This window comes from Papaver somniferum, unplaced genomic scaffold (assembly GCF_003573695.1).
Source record: "Papaver somniferum cultivar HN1 unplaced genomic scaffold, ASM357369v1 unplaced-scaffold_19, whole genome shotgun sequence".
NCBI lineage: Eukaryota > Viridiplantae > Streptophyta > Magnoliopsida > Ranunculales > Papaveraceae > Papaver > Papaver somniferum.
In genome coordinates, this window is record NW_020628818.1 from 5896345 (window position 1) to 5915410 (window position 19066).

Sequence of the window (19066 nt, forward strand, 5' to 3'; positions counted from 1 at the left end):
TTTGATATATTTCTTTATTGAGTCTCGCTTTTAAGCTGGTACACTCGGAATTATATTGGAGTTTAGTCCATACAGATTGCCAAACAAAATAATGGGTGTGGTTGTTATACCCCGCATTTTCAATGTGTTGTAAACATCTAATTATGGGCTCCTTGGCTAGTATATACGCGACAATGTAAGATGTCATGGGTATATATTCGCACTTTGCCTTTGGGAGGTCCCCTAAGAGTTACAGATAATACATTGCGTTGCTATTGCAGTTACAAGTATGTATAGATGTGTTGTTGACATCTAATTATGACCTACTTAGCTAATATATATGCGGTAATGTGGGAAGTCTTAGGTATGTGTTCGCACTTTTCATGTGGGAGGTCCCCTAAGAGTTGCATGTACTGTTGAATGGTGCTTCACATTCAGGGTATGGTAGTTGTTGAGGTATTGATAACGTCCAGTGATTTCTTATAACTCGTGCGAATTGTGATAATGGATAACAAATTTTGTTGTAGTCATGTCAGAGCATGCAGTCTGAGCTTCCGCTTGGAGAAATGATTGGCCTAGCAGGATCCAACAGCAAAATGGACCAATTTTTTGTCGTCAAACGTGTTAGAGCAAATGCTCGGTTGAACTTCAGATGTTGGTTTGTTGTGAATTTTGAATGCCAAAACTATTTCTTGATTTATACCTTTCTAAAGTCTACTGCGATCTGGATTATATTAGGTAGTAAAGTATTATGATCATCCAAGTTACTTTTGAAGATTGAAGATCATCAAAGAGATTATTTTGAAGAACTTCATCAAAGGTTAATTTCTTTTTTAGATTTATTTTCCCTTCAATTTATTTATATATTGTAGGAAAGTCGTGGACTTCAGTAAATGATTAAATTGCAATGAAGGATCATATCGTAGGTAAGCCAGTAACAAATTCCTAGTGATGTTTCGAATTCGAGTCTCGGCTTGAAAGTTTTCGAAACAATGAACCAAGTGAGAAAAGTTTAATGAAGTTTGAGAATTTGAGTTTGCGAATCTAATTGGTGAATTCACGAACCTACCTAGCGCCGGAAGTTCCTGAACCATAAACTTTACTTGAGTTCGAAACCTAGTGCAACTTAGAAGTTCCTTAACTCCTAAACACTTTAAGTTCGTGAATCTACATTGGTGAGTCTGCGAACCTAGTTAGATCTGAATTTCCTGAACTTAAAATCACTTTGAGTTTGCAGACTTAATGAGATTTTGAAATTTTAAAAGTGCAATCGACCAACTTCTAGTTTTTCCTTATTTTCAAAACAAACTTTTCACGTACTTATACATTGTTATTCTTAACTAATTCTCTTGCAAAGAGAGTCTTAATTGTTTCCAAAAATTGATCTAACTTGTGAACCATGTTTTAGATCTTTTTTTTAGGCAATTGCTACAATTTGTAATTTGTGCACATTGTCTATTCTTAGTAGTTTGAAGATATCGTTGGACGTAATTTTTGAAAAAGCGGGGGTCTAACAACACCACCCAATATTTCGCTTAGCAATCTATATGGACAAACTCGAATATACTTTTAAGAGAATCAACAAGACTCAATCAATTAAAAGTACATCCACGAGTTTATATCTCTCTCTCTTGATTTGATTTCCTCAAACAGAAACTGCGAGAACTAATCAAATACAAGGAATAACTTGGATGGTACCAAAGACCAATATCCAAGGATCAATGTATGACAATCAACAACCAAAGGTTGGATTACTCTAATTGATGATCTGACGCACAACCTGTATTATTTCAATTATAAAGATAAAACAATATAACGCGGAAACTGAAATAACACAGACACCAGAAATTTTGTTAACGAGGAAATGGAAAATGCAGAAAAACCCCGGGACCTAGTCCAGATTGAACACACACTGTATTACTACAGACACTAGCCTACTCCAAGCTAGCTTCGGACTGGACTGTAGTTGAACCCCAATCAGTCTCCCACTGATCCAAGGTACAGTTGTACTCCATACGCCTTTGATCCCAGCAGGATACTGCGCACTTGATTCCCTTAGATGATCTCACCCACAACTAAGAGTTACTACGACCCAAAATCGCAGGCTTTGACAATAAACAAATCTGTCTCACACAGACAAGACTATCAAAGAATCAATCTGTCTCCCACAGAAAAACCCTAAAGTTTTTGTTCCGTCTTTTGATAATAATCAAGGTGAACAGGAACCAATTGATAATCCGGTCTTATATTCCCGAAGAACAGCCTAGATAAATCAATCACCTCACAACAATCTTAATCGTATGGTAGCGAAACAAGATGTTTAGGAATCACAAACAATGAGACGAAGATGTTTGTGACTACTTTTTATATCTTGCCTATAAGAGATATTAATCTCAAGCCAATCAATCTGATTGTACTCGTACGATATAAGATGCAAGATCAGATCACACAACTACGATAAAAGTAGTATCGGTTTGGCTTCACAATCCCAATGAAGTCTTTAAGTCGTTAACCTGGTTTTAGAAGAAGAAAACCAAAGGTTAAAGGAGAATCGACTCTAGCACGCAAACTAGTATCACAGGTGAAGTGTGGGGATTAGTTTTGCACAATACTAGATGTCTCTTTTATATAGTCTTTCAAATCAGGGTTTCGCCTTGGTCACAAAGAAAACAATATCCACCTTTAGATGAAAACCTGATTTAGATTCAAGCTAATATTTCTCAACCGTTAGATAAAAAGCTTAGCTTGTTATACACAAATGAAATGCACGCTTCTAGGTTTATTAACCGTACCCAAACGTGTACATTGTTGGTTCAACAATAGTTAACCAAAAGGTTAGCCATATGAGCATTTCATACCAACCATATTTTTCTTCACCATAACTAGTTCAAATGACTTCAAATGAACTAGTTAGAGAGTTGTTCAATTGCAAGGAAATCGTATGTACTACACAAGACACAATTGAAGCAAAGATGATTCGATTCACTCGAATCGGTTCATGAACTTTTATAGCCACGGTTTGCAAACTGCATTCCTTAGTCTTTGTAAGTTTAAGTTCAGAAATCATCTTCATATATATAACCTTCTTAAGTTCGCACACTAGGTTTGCGGACTTAAGAAACCGGGCAGAGTTTACAAACTCCGGTAGAAAATATCGGCAATGACTTTCCGCCCGTTCGCGGACTGGGTTCGCGGACTGGTACTCACGCAACAAGTGTCAAAGTCCAATTGTATCACAATTTCAATAATAATACTATGGTGATATGTATCACTCCCCCTTAGTCAATACTCCATATCACATGGAAACCACTCCCCCTTACACAATGATCCGAAAACCATATGTATTTGTAGTGTGAACTACATATTAATTCTCCCCCTTTTTGTCAATAAAATTGGCAAAGGTACAAGAACGGGATCATAATGAAATTTTCGTAAGAGACATTTCATGAATAAAAGAAAATACATACCATCTAATTTAGATGCAATCATATAGCCGAAGCTAATAACATTCATCAAGGAGTTTAAAGATACAAGATAACCTCTTTAAAATTCCACAGTCGCACACCCCTCAAGATATGACCATTAAGCACAAGTTCAAAAGAACTCTCCCCCATTAGATGTCATTCCCAAGGGAACAACAAGAGCGACCTTAATTTCAAAAGAAAAGAAGGATTTTGATTGGACACCAAAAACCATGAGAATGATTTTCTATATCCAAAAATTCAATAAAATTAATCACAAGTAAACCTATGATTAATTTAATCGAAATTTGCAATCAAATTAAACACAAAAGTGATCAACTTAATTGATTATGCTCGACGTAAGAGAACTTACGGAGCATACGACTAACATAACCATTAGAAAACGAATAGGATAGTCGTTCACATACTCAACATAAGAGGAATCTTATGGAGTATGAAAATACTCAACTAGATTAATTACAAGAGAACCCGTAATTAATTTAATTGGAATACACAACCAAACTAATTACAAAAGTAATCAATTTAATTGTCATTTTTTTTGCTCGACATAAAAAGACTTATGGAGCAATAACTAAATAACCAAACAAGATTATTAATTTAGTTCAAGAATGCTCAACATAAAGTACCTTACGGAACAACCAACAAAGCTAATCAAAAATTAATCAACTTGGTTGTATCGTGCTCAACATAAGACACATTACGGAGCCTCACAATATTACATAAAATATGGATCAGTGAAGATCAATATTGTGGAATACACAAGGATTCATTCTATCTTCCATCACTATTTGCACAACGATATTTAATAGACATAATCCTTGAACACAAAAGATTTTAACCTATCTTCCATCAAAGAATTGACAATATAGGCTTAACTTTTGTATATGTCAGAAGTCTATTCATCCTTAAATCAATACATGAATACCAATCATGAACGACTTTACTTTTGACAAAATACGGGACAACATAGTTCACGGACGTAAACACCAATATCCCATAACAAATTGCAATATAACAAATCATAAAGATTAAATACTGCAAACCATCATCCTCCAAATATTTTTAGAATTTAAACCAATAAACCTAAAAAAAGAACAAGAAGATGAAAAAATAATAGCTATGTGTAGTCACAATCATTTCTATTCAAGCACTAGTTATTCTTCCAACTAAACCAAAAAGAATACATACTAGGAAATAGTATCTTTGAGAAATTCCTTATCATTCCCGAACTCCTTGTCGTCAACAGCCATCGGAATATAAGGCTCCAGGAGGAAGGAGTCAATACCAACAAACCGTCTTGGATGATGATGTCGAACCATGGCCTTTTGAATTTCCAAAGATCTTAAAACGCAAGCCTTTATTTCACTAATCTCCTTTCTTACTTCCTTTAACTCATCAAGAACATCGGAAAACTTCTGAGAGTTATAAGGGACAACCCTTGTCTTTCTTGTATTCCTCCTCTTTCTTTTCAAGGAAGGGGTTACTGGAGATTTATCTTTTTCCTTGATTGATGGCTTAACAATCATATTGACATATTTTCCATCCAAAGACATGATGCTTAGAGAACAGTTATAAACAACTGGTTTTTGTGAGTGGAATTCACAATCTCATCAAGCAGTCTTAAGATATAAAAGATATCAGAGAGGAAAAAGGAATGTAGCATTCGCAACCTTTAAACAAGTTCGTGGACGCCCAATTTTAAACCCTATAAAGAGTAAAATTATCGATAATAACCCTTTAGTTTATTTGATAGACAGGAAAAACAATCCTAAGAAGAAGAAAAAAACTTTTCCTAAAGCCTGAGCGGTACAAAATCTTATCTCTTTTTGATCAGGCACATGAGACAAGATTTACCAAACAACACAATTAATTTGTGTTGTGGTGAATAAAAATTTTTCCACCATTTTCCTCTTGAGAGGCATCCTCAGACTTCTGTCTATCAAAGCGATTTGACCATACCTTCTTCTCTAATGGCCTTATTTTGTCTTTAGAAACCAACTTCTGAGACGAAGATAAAATCCTACATGCCTCAGCATTCTTCTGAGCAAGTTTAAGCTTCCTTGCCAATCGATTTGATCTTCGTTGAAGTTTGTTGGCGTGCCTCACTTGATGTTTGTACTTGTAACATCTTGATAGTTCATGACCCTTCTGAGAACAAAACGAGCACGTCAAACTTGGATAGTATTCAGGCATCTGTGGTGTTAAAGCAGCCAGACACATAATAGATCCTGAAACATTACAACCAGAGTTTCCAAAGAATGGGTCAATTGATTCTTCCAGCTTGATTGGATTCTCTTCTTCACCGAAACCATCAAGGTTGATATATGTATTGATACAATTATCAAATCAATGTTTTTACATAGAAGGCCAACATTTGATTTCCCATCTTCATCAGAATCATAGATCTCAGACATCTCATCAAGTGTTACAGCAAGAACTTTGTTCCCGGTGTATTTTCTACGATTTGGGCACTAGTTTGCAAAATGACCAAAACCTTTACACTTAAAGCACTGTGGCATATCCTCGTCATCAGCCTCATCAGCATCCCTGTTTTTAGGAGGAACGCGATTGTGAGGTTTATCTGACGACCTAGGTTTGTTTCTTGAAAACCGTTTACTTCTCTTCAATAGAAGATCCCTAAACTGTCTTGTGATCAAGGAGACTGATTTTTCAAGATCTTCATCCGAAAAATCACCCTCAGACTGATCATCCTCAGGACATAAACACTTTTACTTTTATCAAGTAACTTAGTGTTCTTCTGTGCTTTAAAGGAAACATCCTTTCTGATTTTAGATGTATGCTCATGCTCAAAGATCTTTAGCTTTCCAACCAATGTATTTCTGGAAATATTATCAAGGTTATTTCCCTCAACGATGGCATGCTTCTTAGACTCGTATCTAGATGGTAGCGATCTGAGAATTTTCATCACAAAGTCCTTTTCAGGAATAATCTTACCCAATGCAAAAGATGCATTAACAATTTCAGACACTCTGTGATTAAACTCATCAAATGTATCTTCATCTGCCATACGAAGGTTCTCCCAATCGGAATTAAGGTTTTGAAGCCTAGCTTCCTTTTCGCTGGAGTTTCCTTCAAATACGGTTTCTAAGATATCCCAAGCATCTTTAGACCTAGTACAATTTGACACATGGTGCTGAAAATTTGGGGCAATGGCATGTATGATGGCATTCAAACCGTCGGAATTTTGCTTTGCAGCAAGTATCTCGGCAGGATTATATTCACCAATATTCTTGGGAACGTTTACATCTTCAACTGCCACAACGGGAGCATCATAGCCATTAACAACATATACCCATGATTGAAAATCATGCGCTTGAAGAAAAGCTCACATAACAATTTTCTACCATAAGTAATTAGAGCCATCGAAGGCTGGTGGTACGTTAATAGAGATAGCACCTCTGTCCATAGAGTCATATCACTACAAACACAGACTTGTAAGGTCTTGAACGTGTTTGCCTGCTCTGATACCAATTGAAAAAGAGGGGGTCTAACAACACCACCCAATATTTTTCTTAGCAATCTGTATGGACAAACTCGAATATACTTTTAAGAGAATCAAAAAAGACTCAATCAATTAAAAGTACATCAACGAGTTTATATCTCTCTCTCTTGATTTGATTTCCTCAAACAGAAACTGCGAGTACTAATCAAATACAGGGAATAACTTGGATGGTACCATAGACCAATATTCTAGGATCAATCAATGACAATCAACAACCAAAGGTTGGATTACTCTAATTGATGATCTAACGCACAACCTGTATTATTTCAATTATAAAGATAAAACAATATAATGCGGAAACTGAAATAACACAGACACCAAAATTTTGTTAACGAGGAAATCGCAAATGCTGAAAAACCCCGGGACCAAGTCCAGATTGAACACACACTGTATTAAGCCTCTACAGACACTAGCCTACTCAAAGCTAACTTCGGAATGGACTGTAGTTGAACCCCAATCAGTCTCCCGCTGATCCAAGGTACAGTTGTACTCCTTACGCCTCTGATCCCAACAGGATACTGCGCACTTGATTTCCTTAGATGATCTCACCCACAACTAAGAGTTGCTACGACCCAAAATCGCAGGCTTTGACAATAAATAAATCTGTCTCACACAGACAAGTCTATCAAAGGATCAATCTGTCTCCCACAGAAAAACCCTAAAGTTTTTGTTCCGTCTTTTGATAATAATCAAGGTGAACAGGAACCAATTGATAATCCGGTCTTATATTCCCGAAGAACAGCCTAGATAAATCAATCACCTCACAACAATCTTAATCGTATGGTAGCGAAACAAGATGTTTAGGAATCACAAACAATGAGACGAAGATGTTTGTGACTACTTTTTATATCTTGCCTATAAGAGATATTAATCTCAAGCCAATCAATCTGATTGTACTCGTACGATAGAAGATGCAAGATCAGATCACACAACTACGATAAAAGTAGTATCGGTCTGGCTTCACAATCCCAATGAAGTCTTTAAGTCGTTAACCTGGTTTTAGAAGAAGAAAACCAAAGGTTAAAGGAAAATCGACTCTAGCACGCAAAATAGTATCACAGGTGAAGTGTGGGGATTAGTTTTGCACAATACTATATGTCTCCTTTATATAGTATTTCAAATCAGGGTTTCGCCTTGGTCACAAAGCAAACAATATCCACCGTTAGATGAAAACCTGATTTAGATTCAAGCTAATATTTCTCAACCGTTAGATCGAAAACTTAGCTTGTTATACACAAATGAAATGCACGCTTCTAGGTTTGTTAACCGTACCCAAACGTGTACATTGTTGGTTCAACAATAGTTAACCAAAAGGTTAGCCATATGAGCATTTCATACCAACCATATTCTTCTTCACCATAACTAGTTCAAATGACTTCAAATGAACTAGTTAGAGAGTTGTTCAATTGTAAGGAAATCTTATGTACTACACAAGTCACAATTGAAGCAAAGATGATTTGATTCACTCGAATCGGTTCATGAACTTTTATAGCCACGGTTTGCAAAATGCATTCCTTAGTCTTTATAAGTTTAAGTTCAGAAATCATCTTCAGATATATAACCTTCTTAAGTTCGCACACTAGGTTCGCGGACTTAAGCAGCCGGGCAGAGTTTACAAACTCCAGCAGAAAATCTCGTCAAAGACTTTCCACCCGTTCACGGACTGGGTTCGCTGACTGGTACTCACGCAACAAGTTTGTCAACTCCAGCAGAATTTCTCGGGATGAGAAGTTCGGCAGTTCGCGGACTTGGCAACAAGCCATTCTTCCGGTTTCTCTTGATCAACAAAGTTCGCAAACTTTGGTTCAAGGAATAGGACTTATGCACATATGTGTTTCCACAAAAATACTTATGTCCATCATTGGTTATGTAATCTAAACTCTCATTCCAACCATTGGAACATTCTTAGAGGACGTTATATAGTTGTTACACCATTTCTCGTCAAAGAAATTTTCAAAGTGATTGAAACATATCATGACTTTCTTCACTAGGTAAAGATAAACATGGTCGAAGCGAAACGCTTAACAACACATATTTCGAGATATAGATAGGAGAGGTATACTCGGATCGAAATACCAAATGTGTATAATCTAAGTATATATATAGCATACGACTTTTTTTTCAAGAAGTAGGAGATAGAGTATATAAACTTTTGAGTGACAGATAAGTTCAAGTCTTCACATACCTTTTTGTCGAGAAGTTCCACCGGTTCCTTGAGTAGTTCTTCTTCTTGTATGATGAATCTCCATGAAGTCCTTGAGCTCAACTACACTTTCTATCCTAGTCCGAGACTTAGCTATAATAGATTAGAAATCAAGACTTATAGTTTTGATCACTAACATGGACAAATATGCTTGAGATAGAAACGCATGCAGTTCGACCGAGCAATGCTCTAACAATTTTCTTATGAAATTTACTCGACGTTAAATATGTCTACTACTTCAAACTATGAAAAATCCTCAAAAGAAAGTCAACTTCTAACTAAAGAAGCACTTTTTATAATTAACGTTTGAGAAAATACTTGGGTTGGAATAACTCACTGTCTAATTCTTAAGAAACCTAGCCTTAATCAACTATCATATACTGGACACGTCAACATCACACAAAACTCAATCCTCTATACATTGTGCATCTTGTTGCGAAGTTTATCCTCCAATACCGAAGGTTATTCGAGAACGAAGTTAAGACTTTGAAGAACTTTACTTAGGGATTCGTGAAGCTCGGGCTCACCTTTCTTCTCTAAAATAGTTTCGTAACTTGTAACTCGATTTGATCTGTTTTTAATTTTAGTATATTTTAAGAACACGCGATTGGGGGATATAGATTACTTCCCCCAACCAAATGGGTCTGATAAGGGGTGTTTTTGGGGGGCAAAAATACTAAAATACCCTTCCCTCAAAATAAAATTCAAAAAACAAAATCATATCCCCCATTTCCATCTTCACCTCTTATTAATCTCTTTTAGGGTTAGGGGCTTTGTTACTCCCCACTCCCTTTCAAATTCTCTTCTCCTTCTCTGTCGGCTCCTCACTTTGAAAACAAATTCTTCGTTTTTACATTTGGAAGTGATGAAGATCATACCGGAAGTGATGAAGACCATGCCGGTAGTGATGAAGACCATACTGGTAGTGATGAAGACCATGCCGGAAGAGATGAAGTCCATGCGAGAAGTGATGAAGACCGTGCCGGTAGTGATGAAGACCATGCTGGAAATATTTTTTTTACATCATCAGAAGTGATGAAGACCATGCCGGAATTGGTGAAGACCATGCCGGAAAATGGTGTCGGCATGCTTGGTAACTAACGTTCCATGCCGTAACTAAGTGCTGGCATGCTCGATAGAAATCTATCAATGCCGGTAGTCAAGTGAAAAAAATTGAAGTTTCCTGGATACTTTACATCATGTGCCGGTAGAGAAATTTAAGCAAAATACTATGCCAGTAGCAGTACCGGCATGCTCGAGAATTAACTAACTGTGGCGGAAGACTGATTAAAAAAAATTATTTTTTGTATCCCCGATCGCGCGTTCTATTTTAAGGTCTTTATCTTTTGCTATAAGACCATTCAAGAACTATTGATCAAATCTAGATTCAGTAGAACTTCAATCAAGATTATGTGTGACACTTATCTTTCCCGATCTGAAAATTTCACCAAAATCATCAAGACTTGTCCTAGATTGGTTTTCTAGTGAATTAGATTGATTAGGATTCTCTACCGAATTAAAGAAATACGTATCCCATTATTTTAATCTGGATTCCTCTAGATCAAAGGGAAGATTTATGCCACCGTGATTAGTTATTAAAAAGAAACTTAATTAGGCATACCGTCTAGGGTAGGGTAGCGCTAGTCCTAACGAAGGAATATAAGGTAACTCATAGACTTGTAAAGGACATCAACTAAGAGAACATAAGGGGCAGAGCTTCATCAAAATAACTTGGAAGGTTTATTCTGTCTCAATTACATTCCATACCAAAATCATTATAAAGCTGAGTGAGTGTTCAAATTGGACTAGGACCCGGGGCTTGTTTGTTTTGCATTTTCTTGTTAGCGATTTTTTTTGTCTTGCTTTATTTTTATTATTTGTATTATATTGATTTATCTTTATAACTACAAGTACAATCAATCTGTACGTTAATCATCACTGTGATTAAAGAATCTCCAAGAAAATTCCTTATCCGCTTTGATTTTTAATAAAAATTAGCCAATACATTTTGAAACTAAACAATTGGTGGTGTACTTTGGTACCTCTTTTCAGACCGAAAAAAGAAACACAACTGATAGAGTTGTCATGCACTTTAAAGGCAACATCAACGTTGATAATTCAGTCAACGGAAGTAAGAGTAGATTGAATAGAAGTAAATGAAAATTAAAAGGGATGAAGTTCGTAAAATCGTGGATGCGATTAGGAGATGCCCTAAAAGTGAATACTACAGTTGTTTTTGTATAGTCGACTCTCGTCTATCATAAACTCCACGAAAAATTACTTGTTCAACTTAATTTTGAAATCTAACAAATGATAAACCTTATCTTAAAGAATCGACACGAAAATCTGAAGATTAACGAGTTAATATTCAAAATTCAAACATCTTATTTGAGTTTCGTTCATCTTAACCTCGAAATTCTTCCTCTTGTTCACCATTTAAAATCTATATCCGGAAAATGAAACGACGAAAATGATAATTTTAGTATATATTTTTGAATTTAAATAGAAATAACGGTTTTTCATACCATTTTCCAGTTAATATTATTGATATGCCATAAATTATATTATGATCACATTCTTGCATCGAATAACATTTTGTCTAGAAAATTCGTAGCTAAGATAAAGATTAGCGAAATATCATGCTAATATTAAATTCACATGAAATAAAACAATCCTTGCCACTTGATCACTGGATTGGGACAATGTTAGAAAATTCTACAAAGCCCCTATGCATCGTGTGGGAGTTGGGAACCTGGGGAATTGCTGTGTACATGTTCAAATATATAAGAAAAATATCACACGTCTAAATGACTTAAGTTCAGCATAACATTTTTCTTAATCATTTTTTCTCCTCTTAAATCCTCCGAAACTAAAACGTTGCAGTTTTGTTGGGAGTGACTTCCGTTAAATAAAACAAATTAATAGACAGTCTCCTCCTCCCTCATTCCCTCTGGTCTTCTCTAATCTCTCTCTCACATCATTTCCCACTCTCAAAAAAGCTGCTCTCTTTTCCTTTCACTTATAAAATATTAAATTTTCGCATTCAAAATTTAAACTCAGTTATTTACAAAACAAGCTTCATTCTCAGATCTCTAGCAATGGCGGTTGATTCAAGCTAAAGGCTTCCCATAAAGTTGTATAGAATCCAAAGTGTGTCCAGATGTTTTACGAGTGATGGATAAGTTAAGAGAGTTGTTAGGTTTATAGATAGATTGATTGAGATCATTTTCTTTCTTTCCTTTACTTTATCCCAACAACATTATAAAATTACTCACTTCTCCCCACCCCCTCTCTCCCTGTAGCTCCATTTCTTAGATCTGTGCTTTCCGTTTCGCGTTCCTGAGAAATTTGAGTTCTTTTTTATTTTTTGATTTGCTGTGACAAGAGTGAGGTGTTTATGTCTAGTTAGGGTTTTTCAAATTTTTGTTTTTTTTGAGTGGGGGTTTTGATTTTTAAACCGGAGTGAGATGAATCGAAGTTTTAGGGCAGAGGATTCGCGAATGCAAGCTTCAATACAGAGGATACAACAAGGGATGAGGAATCAAAATGCTACGAAAGATAAAGACGAAGAACTTTCTTTGTTTCTCGAATTGAAAAAACGCGAAAAGGAAAGAAATAATCAGCTTCTTATTCATAACTCTGAAGAATTTGATGCTCCATTAGGTATTATTCTCTTGTTTCTTCTTTTGTTTTATTACTTAGGGTTTCAAAATCTTCAATGCCTGTTGAAATTTTTGTGAAAGTTTGTTTTTTTAATTAAAAAAAAAACATTTGTTGGGACAGTAATGGTGGTCCAAAATTGCCCTCTTTTTAGAGTTTATCTTGCTAGTTCATTTGTAAAATATCAAACTTTTTGATGGACTTTTAACTGTTGATGATATTGTAACTAGAACCTTTCACTGGCACTTTATAAACACTAGCTTGATTCTTCTGAGAATCAGGCTGATCGTTTTGGGTCCACAGATCAACTTCGTAAGGTGGGGGTGTTATCAGTGCAACTTGATGTGAATTCAGCTCAACAGTCATTCACTAGCGAACCTGTTGTTACGCATTATACACATTTACCTTTTTCTTCGGAAAGTATAACTCTTGAATTGATATCACTCCAAAGATCGCTCTTAATTTCTGTTAATAATTATCTTCATTGGAAATTAAAGTTGCATTTAGTGCGGGCGATATTGTTTACGTTGTATGTGCAAATCAAAGTTATCTGCTTTTTTGCACTTATTGCTGCGGTACATGTGGTCAATACTTGTCGTTTCGGCGTCTAATCAAATTTAGCTTATGGATATTATGGCTGCAGACTCTAAACTGGGCAATTCTCCCATATTCAAGATTGTACAACCTGCTCCTGCACGTAAAACAAGTGCTGATGATTTCGTAAATTCGGACAATGATAAAGATGATTATGACTGGTAATGTGAATCATCTCTTTGATTTCTTCTAAAGATCATCTTCTTCTTTTTTTTGTCATGCTGCTTTTAGTCTTAAAAATAGCACACCATTCATGAACTGTATTTGAAACAAAAAGTTAGTATATATAGGAATTATCAGGTAATGGGCTCTAGGTATGCTGTCAGCTCAGAATTGTAAGCATATGGAGGAGAACCGATTAATCCTCCAGGTCATTATTTGTGCCAAGTAAGGTGTTTGTTCTCAGTTTGCTAGCAGAAAATACTGTAAGTTGGTTTGTGTTTTAAGAAAAGTAACCCGAACTGAAGTGTAGAAGAAAATTGCTAGGTGCAGTTATTAAAAAAAACATTAAAGAAGTCGTAGAAACACCAATCATTAATTAACGAAAAAAGAATGAAGAAATTAGGAAAGGGTCGGCAAATTATGTAGCTTATTACTGTACAAGGTCATGTACACCACCATCATAGTATCAAGTTTGACTCTTATGCTTTAATTGTATGACTATATGGTATTTAACAGTACCAGCTGTTGCACTAGTAGTTATTACAGGAAACATTCACGGAATGGCGTTCTCAATCTATATGTTGTTATTTGGCCTGTTTGTGTATCGTTATGCTAAATTAGCTTTTGGCACTTGTATCTGTTAAAGTTTTTCTTCTTCTTTTTTTTTTTGCAGGTTGATGACACCCCCTGGCACTCCTCTTTTTCCTTCGCTGGAGATGGAATCACAAAAAACAGTTATGAGTCAACTGGGAACTCCAAATGTCCGTCCTGCTGCACCAAAGTCCAGGGTAGGGGAATTACTTGATTTTTGCTGTTCCTGAAAACAAAGAAAATATGTGTGGTTCATGATACTAGAACCTGGGAATGAATTGCTGGTTGGTGGTGCTAGTATTCCAATTGATTATAATTAAGTCACTACGTTAGACCGAAAATTATTAATTTTTGTGAGAACAGTAGAGGCATTTTGTCTCAAATTTTAGCATATAGGAATATGGGAACATCAGATATGACTAATTAGCTGGTAAAATTATAGTTTTTCGATTAGTATCATAAACCATTTAGACATTTGGTCGAAGGATTATGAACATTATGCGAATTAAGGTTTTGCGGCCCCTCTTAGTAGTTAACCTTCATTTTGGACCTGATATCCTCCTTCTGCTTCAATTGTTTGTGGAGAACTTTCAGTATCCTTATGTATTGGTGGATCTTAATCTGGTTAGAGTACTACTTAGTGCTTCAATTGTTCTTGAAATCTCTATTGTTTAGTTGTTTATTTTGTTTTTTCACTGATGGTCTTCTATTGGTGATGTCTGGATCTGATATTCTTCACTTCCACATTGATTTCTCATAGTTCTAATCTACAATTGCAGTTAGCAAATCCTCAGTCCGAGCCTCCTCCAAGGAGCAATTTAGCATCTAGGCAGCCGACTTTGTCTACCGGGTTGAACACTTCGAGTACAAATATTCACAGACCTTCATCATCCGGGGGTCGTTCAACTGCTTCTAGACCTGGAACTCCAACTGGACGCCCCACATTATCTTCCATACCTAAGCAGCCTTCAAGAGCTTCTAGGCCTGCGACTCCAACTTCAAGAGCCACCTTACCTTCTTCCAAAACCACGGCTCCTCCATCAAGATCGTCAACAGCTTCTGCAAGATCTTCAACACCTACCTCCAGATCGACAACACCTGCTGCAAGATCTTCAGCACCTTCTGCGAGATCTTCAACACCTACTGCAAGATCTTCAGCACCTTCTGCGAGATCTTCAACACCTACTGCAAGATCTTCAACACCTTCCGCAGTATCTTCAGCACCATCTGCAAGGTCTTCCACACCTTCTGCAAGATCTTCAACACCTTCTGCAAGACCTTCAGCTGCTTCTGCAAGATCTTCGACACCAACCAGACCCACTGTACCTGCTTCAAAGACCACATCAAGGACAGCAACTCCAACTAGGCGACCATCAACCCCATCAAATGTTCCGAGTTTGTCTAGTCTTACTCGCTCTTCTTCAGCGATCAAATCAGGACCCACAGTAACGAGAAATCCTGTTCCATCATCTGGTAGTGCTCCAGTTATGAAATCTAGACCCTGGAAACCTTCAGACATGCCTGGGTATTCTCACGACGCTCCGCCAAACTTGCGGACATCAATGCCCGCAAGACCAGTTTCTGCCTCCAGGGGTAGACCTGGAGGTCCGAGTGCTGGACCCGCTACAGATATTGGTTCTAATGGAAGACCTAGAAGACAATCATGCTCTCCTTCAAGAGGCCGAGTTCCAAATGGCAGTGTTCACAACAGAAGTTCTGTTCCAGCATCTAGCCGAGCATACGCTAATGGTAATGACCATGTGAATCCTGTTCTGATGGGAACTCAGATGGTTGAAAGAGTTGTAAACATGCGAAAATTGAATCCGCCAAAGCCGGACGACCCACGTTCTGCTCATAACAATTCCACAGGAAAATCATCTTCATCCCTGGACAGCTCAGGCTTTGGGAGATCTCTTTCAAAGAAATCCTTGGATATGGCGATGAGGCATATGGTATGTATTTTTCTCCTCTAGTCTTTTACCATTTACATTAATAGATGTAGAGCGTGCTAATTCGATTATGTTGACCAACTCGTAAAATCAGCAAACTATAGCACACTAACCATGTGCGAATGCCCATTACTTAAAGTGTCAGGATCAGCTTAGTTTTCCAACATATGCCATGCCTTAGATCTTCCAATCTCTTCGGATGTCCCAAATTCTGCAAAACATTAACTAATATGGCCAACATGAACATTGCCTCTTGTAAGGAGCCCAATGTATAAAAAAAACTAATGAGTTAAATGTGAATAAACTTTGCCTGTAGTGCCTTTGCAACTTAAAACTAAATTACCGGATAAAGGAAACATGTCGAGTTACGGAAGTTTGGAGGTTACAACCTTGTAAATATTCTACATTATGCCTCTGTTTGTAAGATAAATTGTAATTTCATTGCTATTGACGCTTCCTGAATGATATGTTGGTTGTTTCTTATGGTCCATTCAAGTTTTAACTGATCCTGTTCTACAGACGTCATAAAAGTTTTATTTGAGCAAAGGGAACAATTTTTGTATAAACATTTGAGCACCGTTGCCTTTTGTCATATATTGAATTAACTGGCTTTTTGTTGAGCAGGACATAAGACAACGTGTTCCAGGTAGCCTACGTCCATTGATGACAAATATTCCAGCTTCTTCCATGTATAGTGTGAGATCCGGACCAGCAAGAAGCAGGACTGTGAGTGTGTCGGACTCCCCACTTGCCACAAGCAGCAACTGCAGTTCTGAGCAAAGCATCAATAACACCACTTTAATTCTGGACATCTGCGATATGGAAGACGATGGTCTAAGCAGTGACAGAGGAGGTAGGTCTTCCCCCATTAGTCACCTGGCAGGTGAATGAAAGACAATACTTCTTATATAACCATTATGTAAATGAAGTAGTTCTCTTATTGGCATTTGTACTCTTAGCGAAATCAGTTAGTTTAGATAACACAATGGAGCTATGTGCTAAGTTCACATCACCGTCATTATACTTGAGGTGCAACAAACTCGTAAAACCTTGTAAGAACTCTGACAGCATCTGTTTTCTGCTTGAAAACCAAAAAAAAAAAAGGAAAAAAAAAATAATATTCAAGGGTTCTGTGGTTCTTGGGTTTCCAGTAGCTTGGTTCAGTGAATTAGCAATGTGTCTCTGTAGAACTCGGCTTTGATTTAAACTGAATGATATGCTTGTGCAGGAAATGACGTGCTTGTCTCTTTTATTGTGCTTCATATATTGCTTCTTTCTATAAGCTGTTTCTGAGAAGTGTTTTTCTATTTTTATATTTGAAAGATTCAATAAGTTGGAACAAAAATCCTCCATGTGAGTAACAGAATCTATTCACACCTGAAATGATGTACTCTTGCACCACCCCATGTGAGCTGGGGTATTACTGAGGATTAATACTTGATTACTAGTAGTCGACCAAGATCAGATTTTTTCATTCTTTTCTCTCGACAGCTACCTCAGTGGACATGGAATTGGTCCCTATATTATTTTTGAGATGTGAGACCAAGGTGGTGGTCCTTTCAGTCATTTTTATCAGTAGTAGCAGTGTTGGAGTAGTCAGAGCATCAGTAGTTTTCAAGTTCCAAGTAAACAGCCAACAACAATAAGGGGCCAGTAAAGTGAACTTGATTCCCTCCCTCCATAAGAAATAAAGATCATGATCTTTGTGATAAGACCCAGTACTTGCTTGGCCTAGACGCCTAGTTTGTTGAAATATAACGATGCTCTCTAAAGCTTCTCTTTGGTGTCTCTCTGTTGTAAAAACAATTCAAATGGATATCTAGAATTGTAAAAACACATGGAGTACTAAACCGGATTCCGGATATAATTAACAAACATGCCTTTAACTCATGGTTATGTCTAACACACCTTAATTCATGTCTCTCTGGAGGTTGTCTTGATATTGATCGACACTCTCGTAGACAAACAAAACAAAAAACAGTGTGAAATCTTATTTCAGTTAAGCATTTTCATTTTAGAGTGAGTAAGGTTGCAATCGATCGCAAAGAAGCTCTGCTCAATCAGCAGGACGTAAGCAGTGATTTCACTAAAGTCTTGAAGATTTCTCTAATGCAATTCCTAGCTTCTCTTAGTAATTCCTGTACTATTGAATTTAATTTTCTGTTACTATCAATCTTTGGATTTCCAAGTTCCTTCAACAAGATTGTCATCAACTTTTGCACTTACAATATACTACATTCACTACTACTGGAGCTAACAAAAGTGAAAATATCAACCATTACACTCAAAATCCACAAACAAGTACCATTCAAAGTATTAACATTACTGATACCCAACCTGAACAAGAACAAGTAAACAAAAGAAAACACCATCAATTTTTTCAGTTCATTGAAATCCTAGAGGTTCACAGCCCTCAGACACAACAAAATACTATAAAGTCTATCAACCATAATACTCCACTATCACTTTCGAAAGTACCACTGCACATCAACAACAACAACAAAATACTAGGAATAAAAAAAAACCATCCATCAGGAGAAGAAGAAGAAGTTCAACATTACTAACATCCACATCAAGAACAAGAAGACAAGGAGCAAGTATAGAGAAAGCCAATTTGGAAAAAACCTTTTAATCATCTTCAAACTTTTCTCAAAGTATGAAAAGTTGGTTGCGTTCGATACCCCAAGAGGGACTTCTAAAAGTCCTCTACATCGTAGCTCCAGTTCTCCTCTTTACTGTATTGAGCACTATAGTCAATGCCCGAAGATGCAGGAGAAACATTACTATCATCAAATGACGTACTCCCATCACTATCTTCTTCCTCATCACTCTCCTCCTCTAAAAGTTCTTCATCTTCATCACTTGACTCAGCTTCAGCATGGTCCTGGTAAAAATCCTTGGATTGGCTCTTTCATCTTCAAAT

The 19066-nt window shown here is 36.7% G+C and overlaps 1 protein-coding gene across 1 annotated transcript; it reads left to right on the top strand.

The window, feature by feature from the left end:
• The first annotated feature begins 12028 nt into the window (after positions 1 to 12028).
• On the top strand, positions 12029 to 17375 carry LOC113338744 (uncharacterized serine-rich protein C215.13-like). Its single transcript, XM_026584132.1, has 5 exons — positions 12029 to 12850; positions 13491 to 13602; positions 14277 to 14391; positions 14974 to 16146; positions 16768 to 17375. The coding sequence occupies exons 1-5, from the start codon at positions 12655 to 12657 to the stop codon at positions 17032 to 17034; spliced, it is 1863 nt and encodes a 620-aa protein (XP_026439917.1). The 5' UTR covers positions 12029 to 12654; the 3' UTR covers positions 17035 to 17375.
• The last annotated feature ends 1691 nt before the right edge of the window (positions 17376 to 19066 follow it).

What these genes read in the sequence shown, in the direction of transcription:
- LOC113338744 (XM_026584132.1), top strand. Translation starts at nt 12,655, where the DNA reads ATGAATCGAAGTTTTAGGGCAGAGGATTCGCGAATGCAAGCTTCAATA. An exon ending in CTGCTGCACCAAAGTCCAGG is followed by an intron (nt 14,392 to 14,973) that starts GTAGGGGAATTA and finishes CTACAATTGCAG; the next exon opens with TTAGCAAATCCTCAGTCCGA. An exon ending in ATATGGCGATGAGGCATATG is followed by an intron (nt 16,147 to 16,767) that starts GTATGTATTTTT and finishes TTTGTTGAGCAG; the next exon opens with GACATAAGACAACGTGTTCC.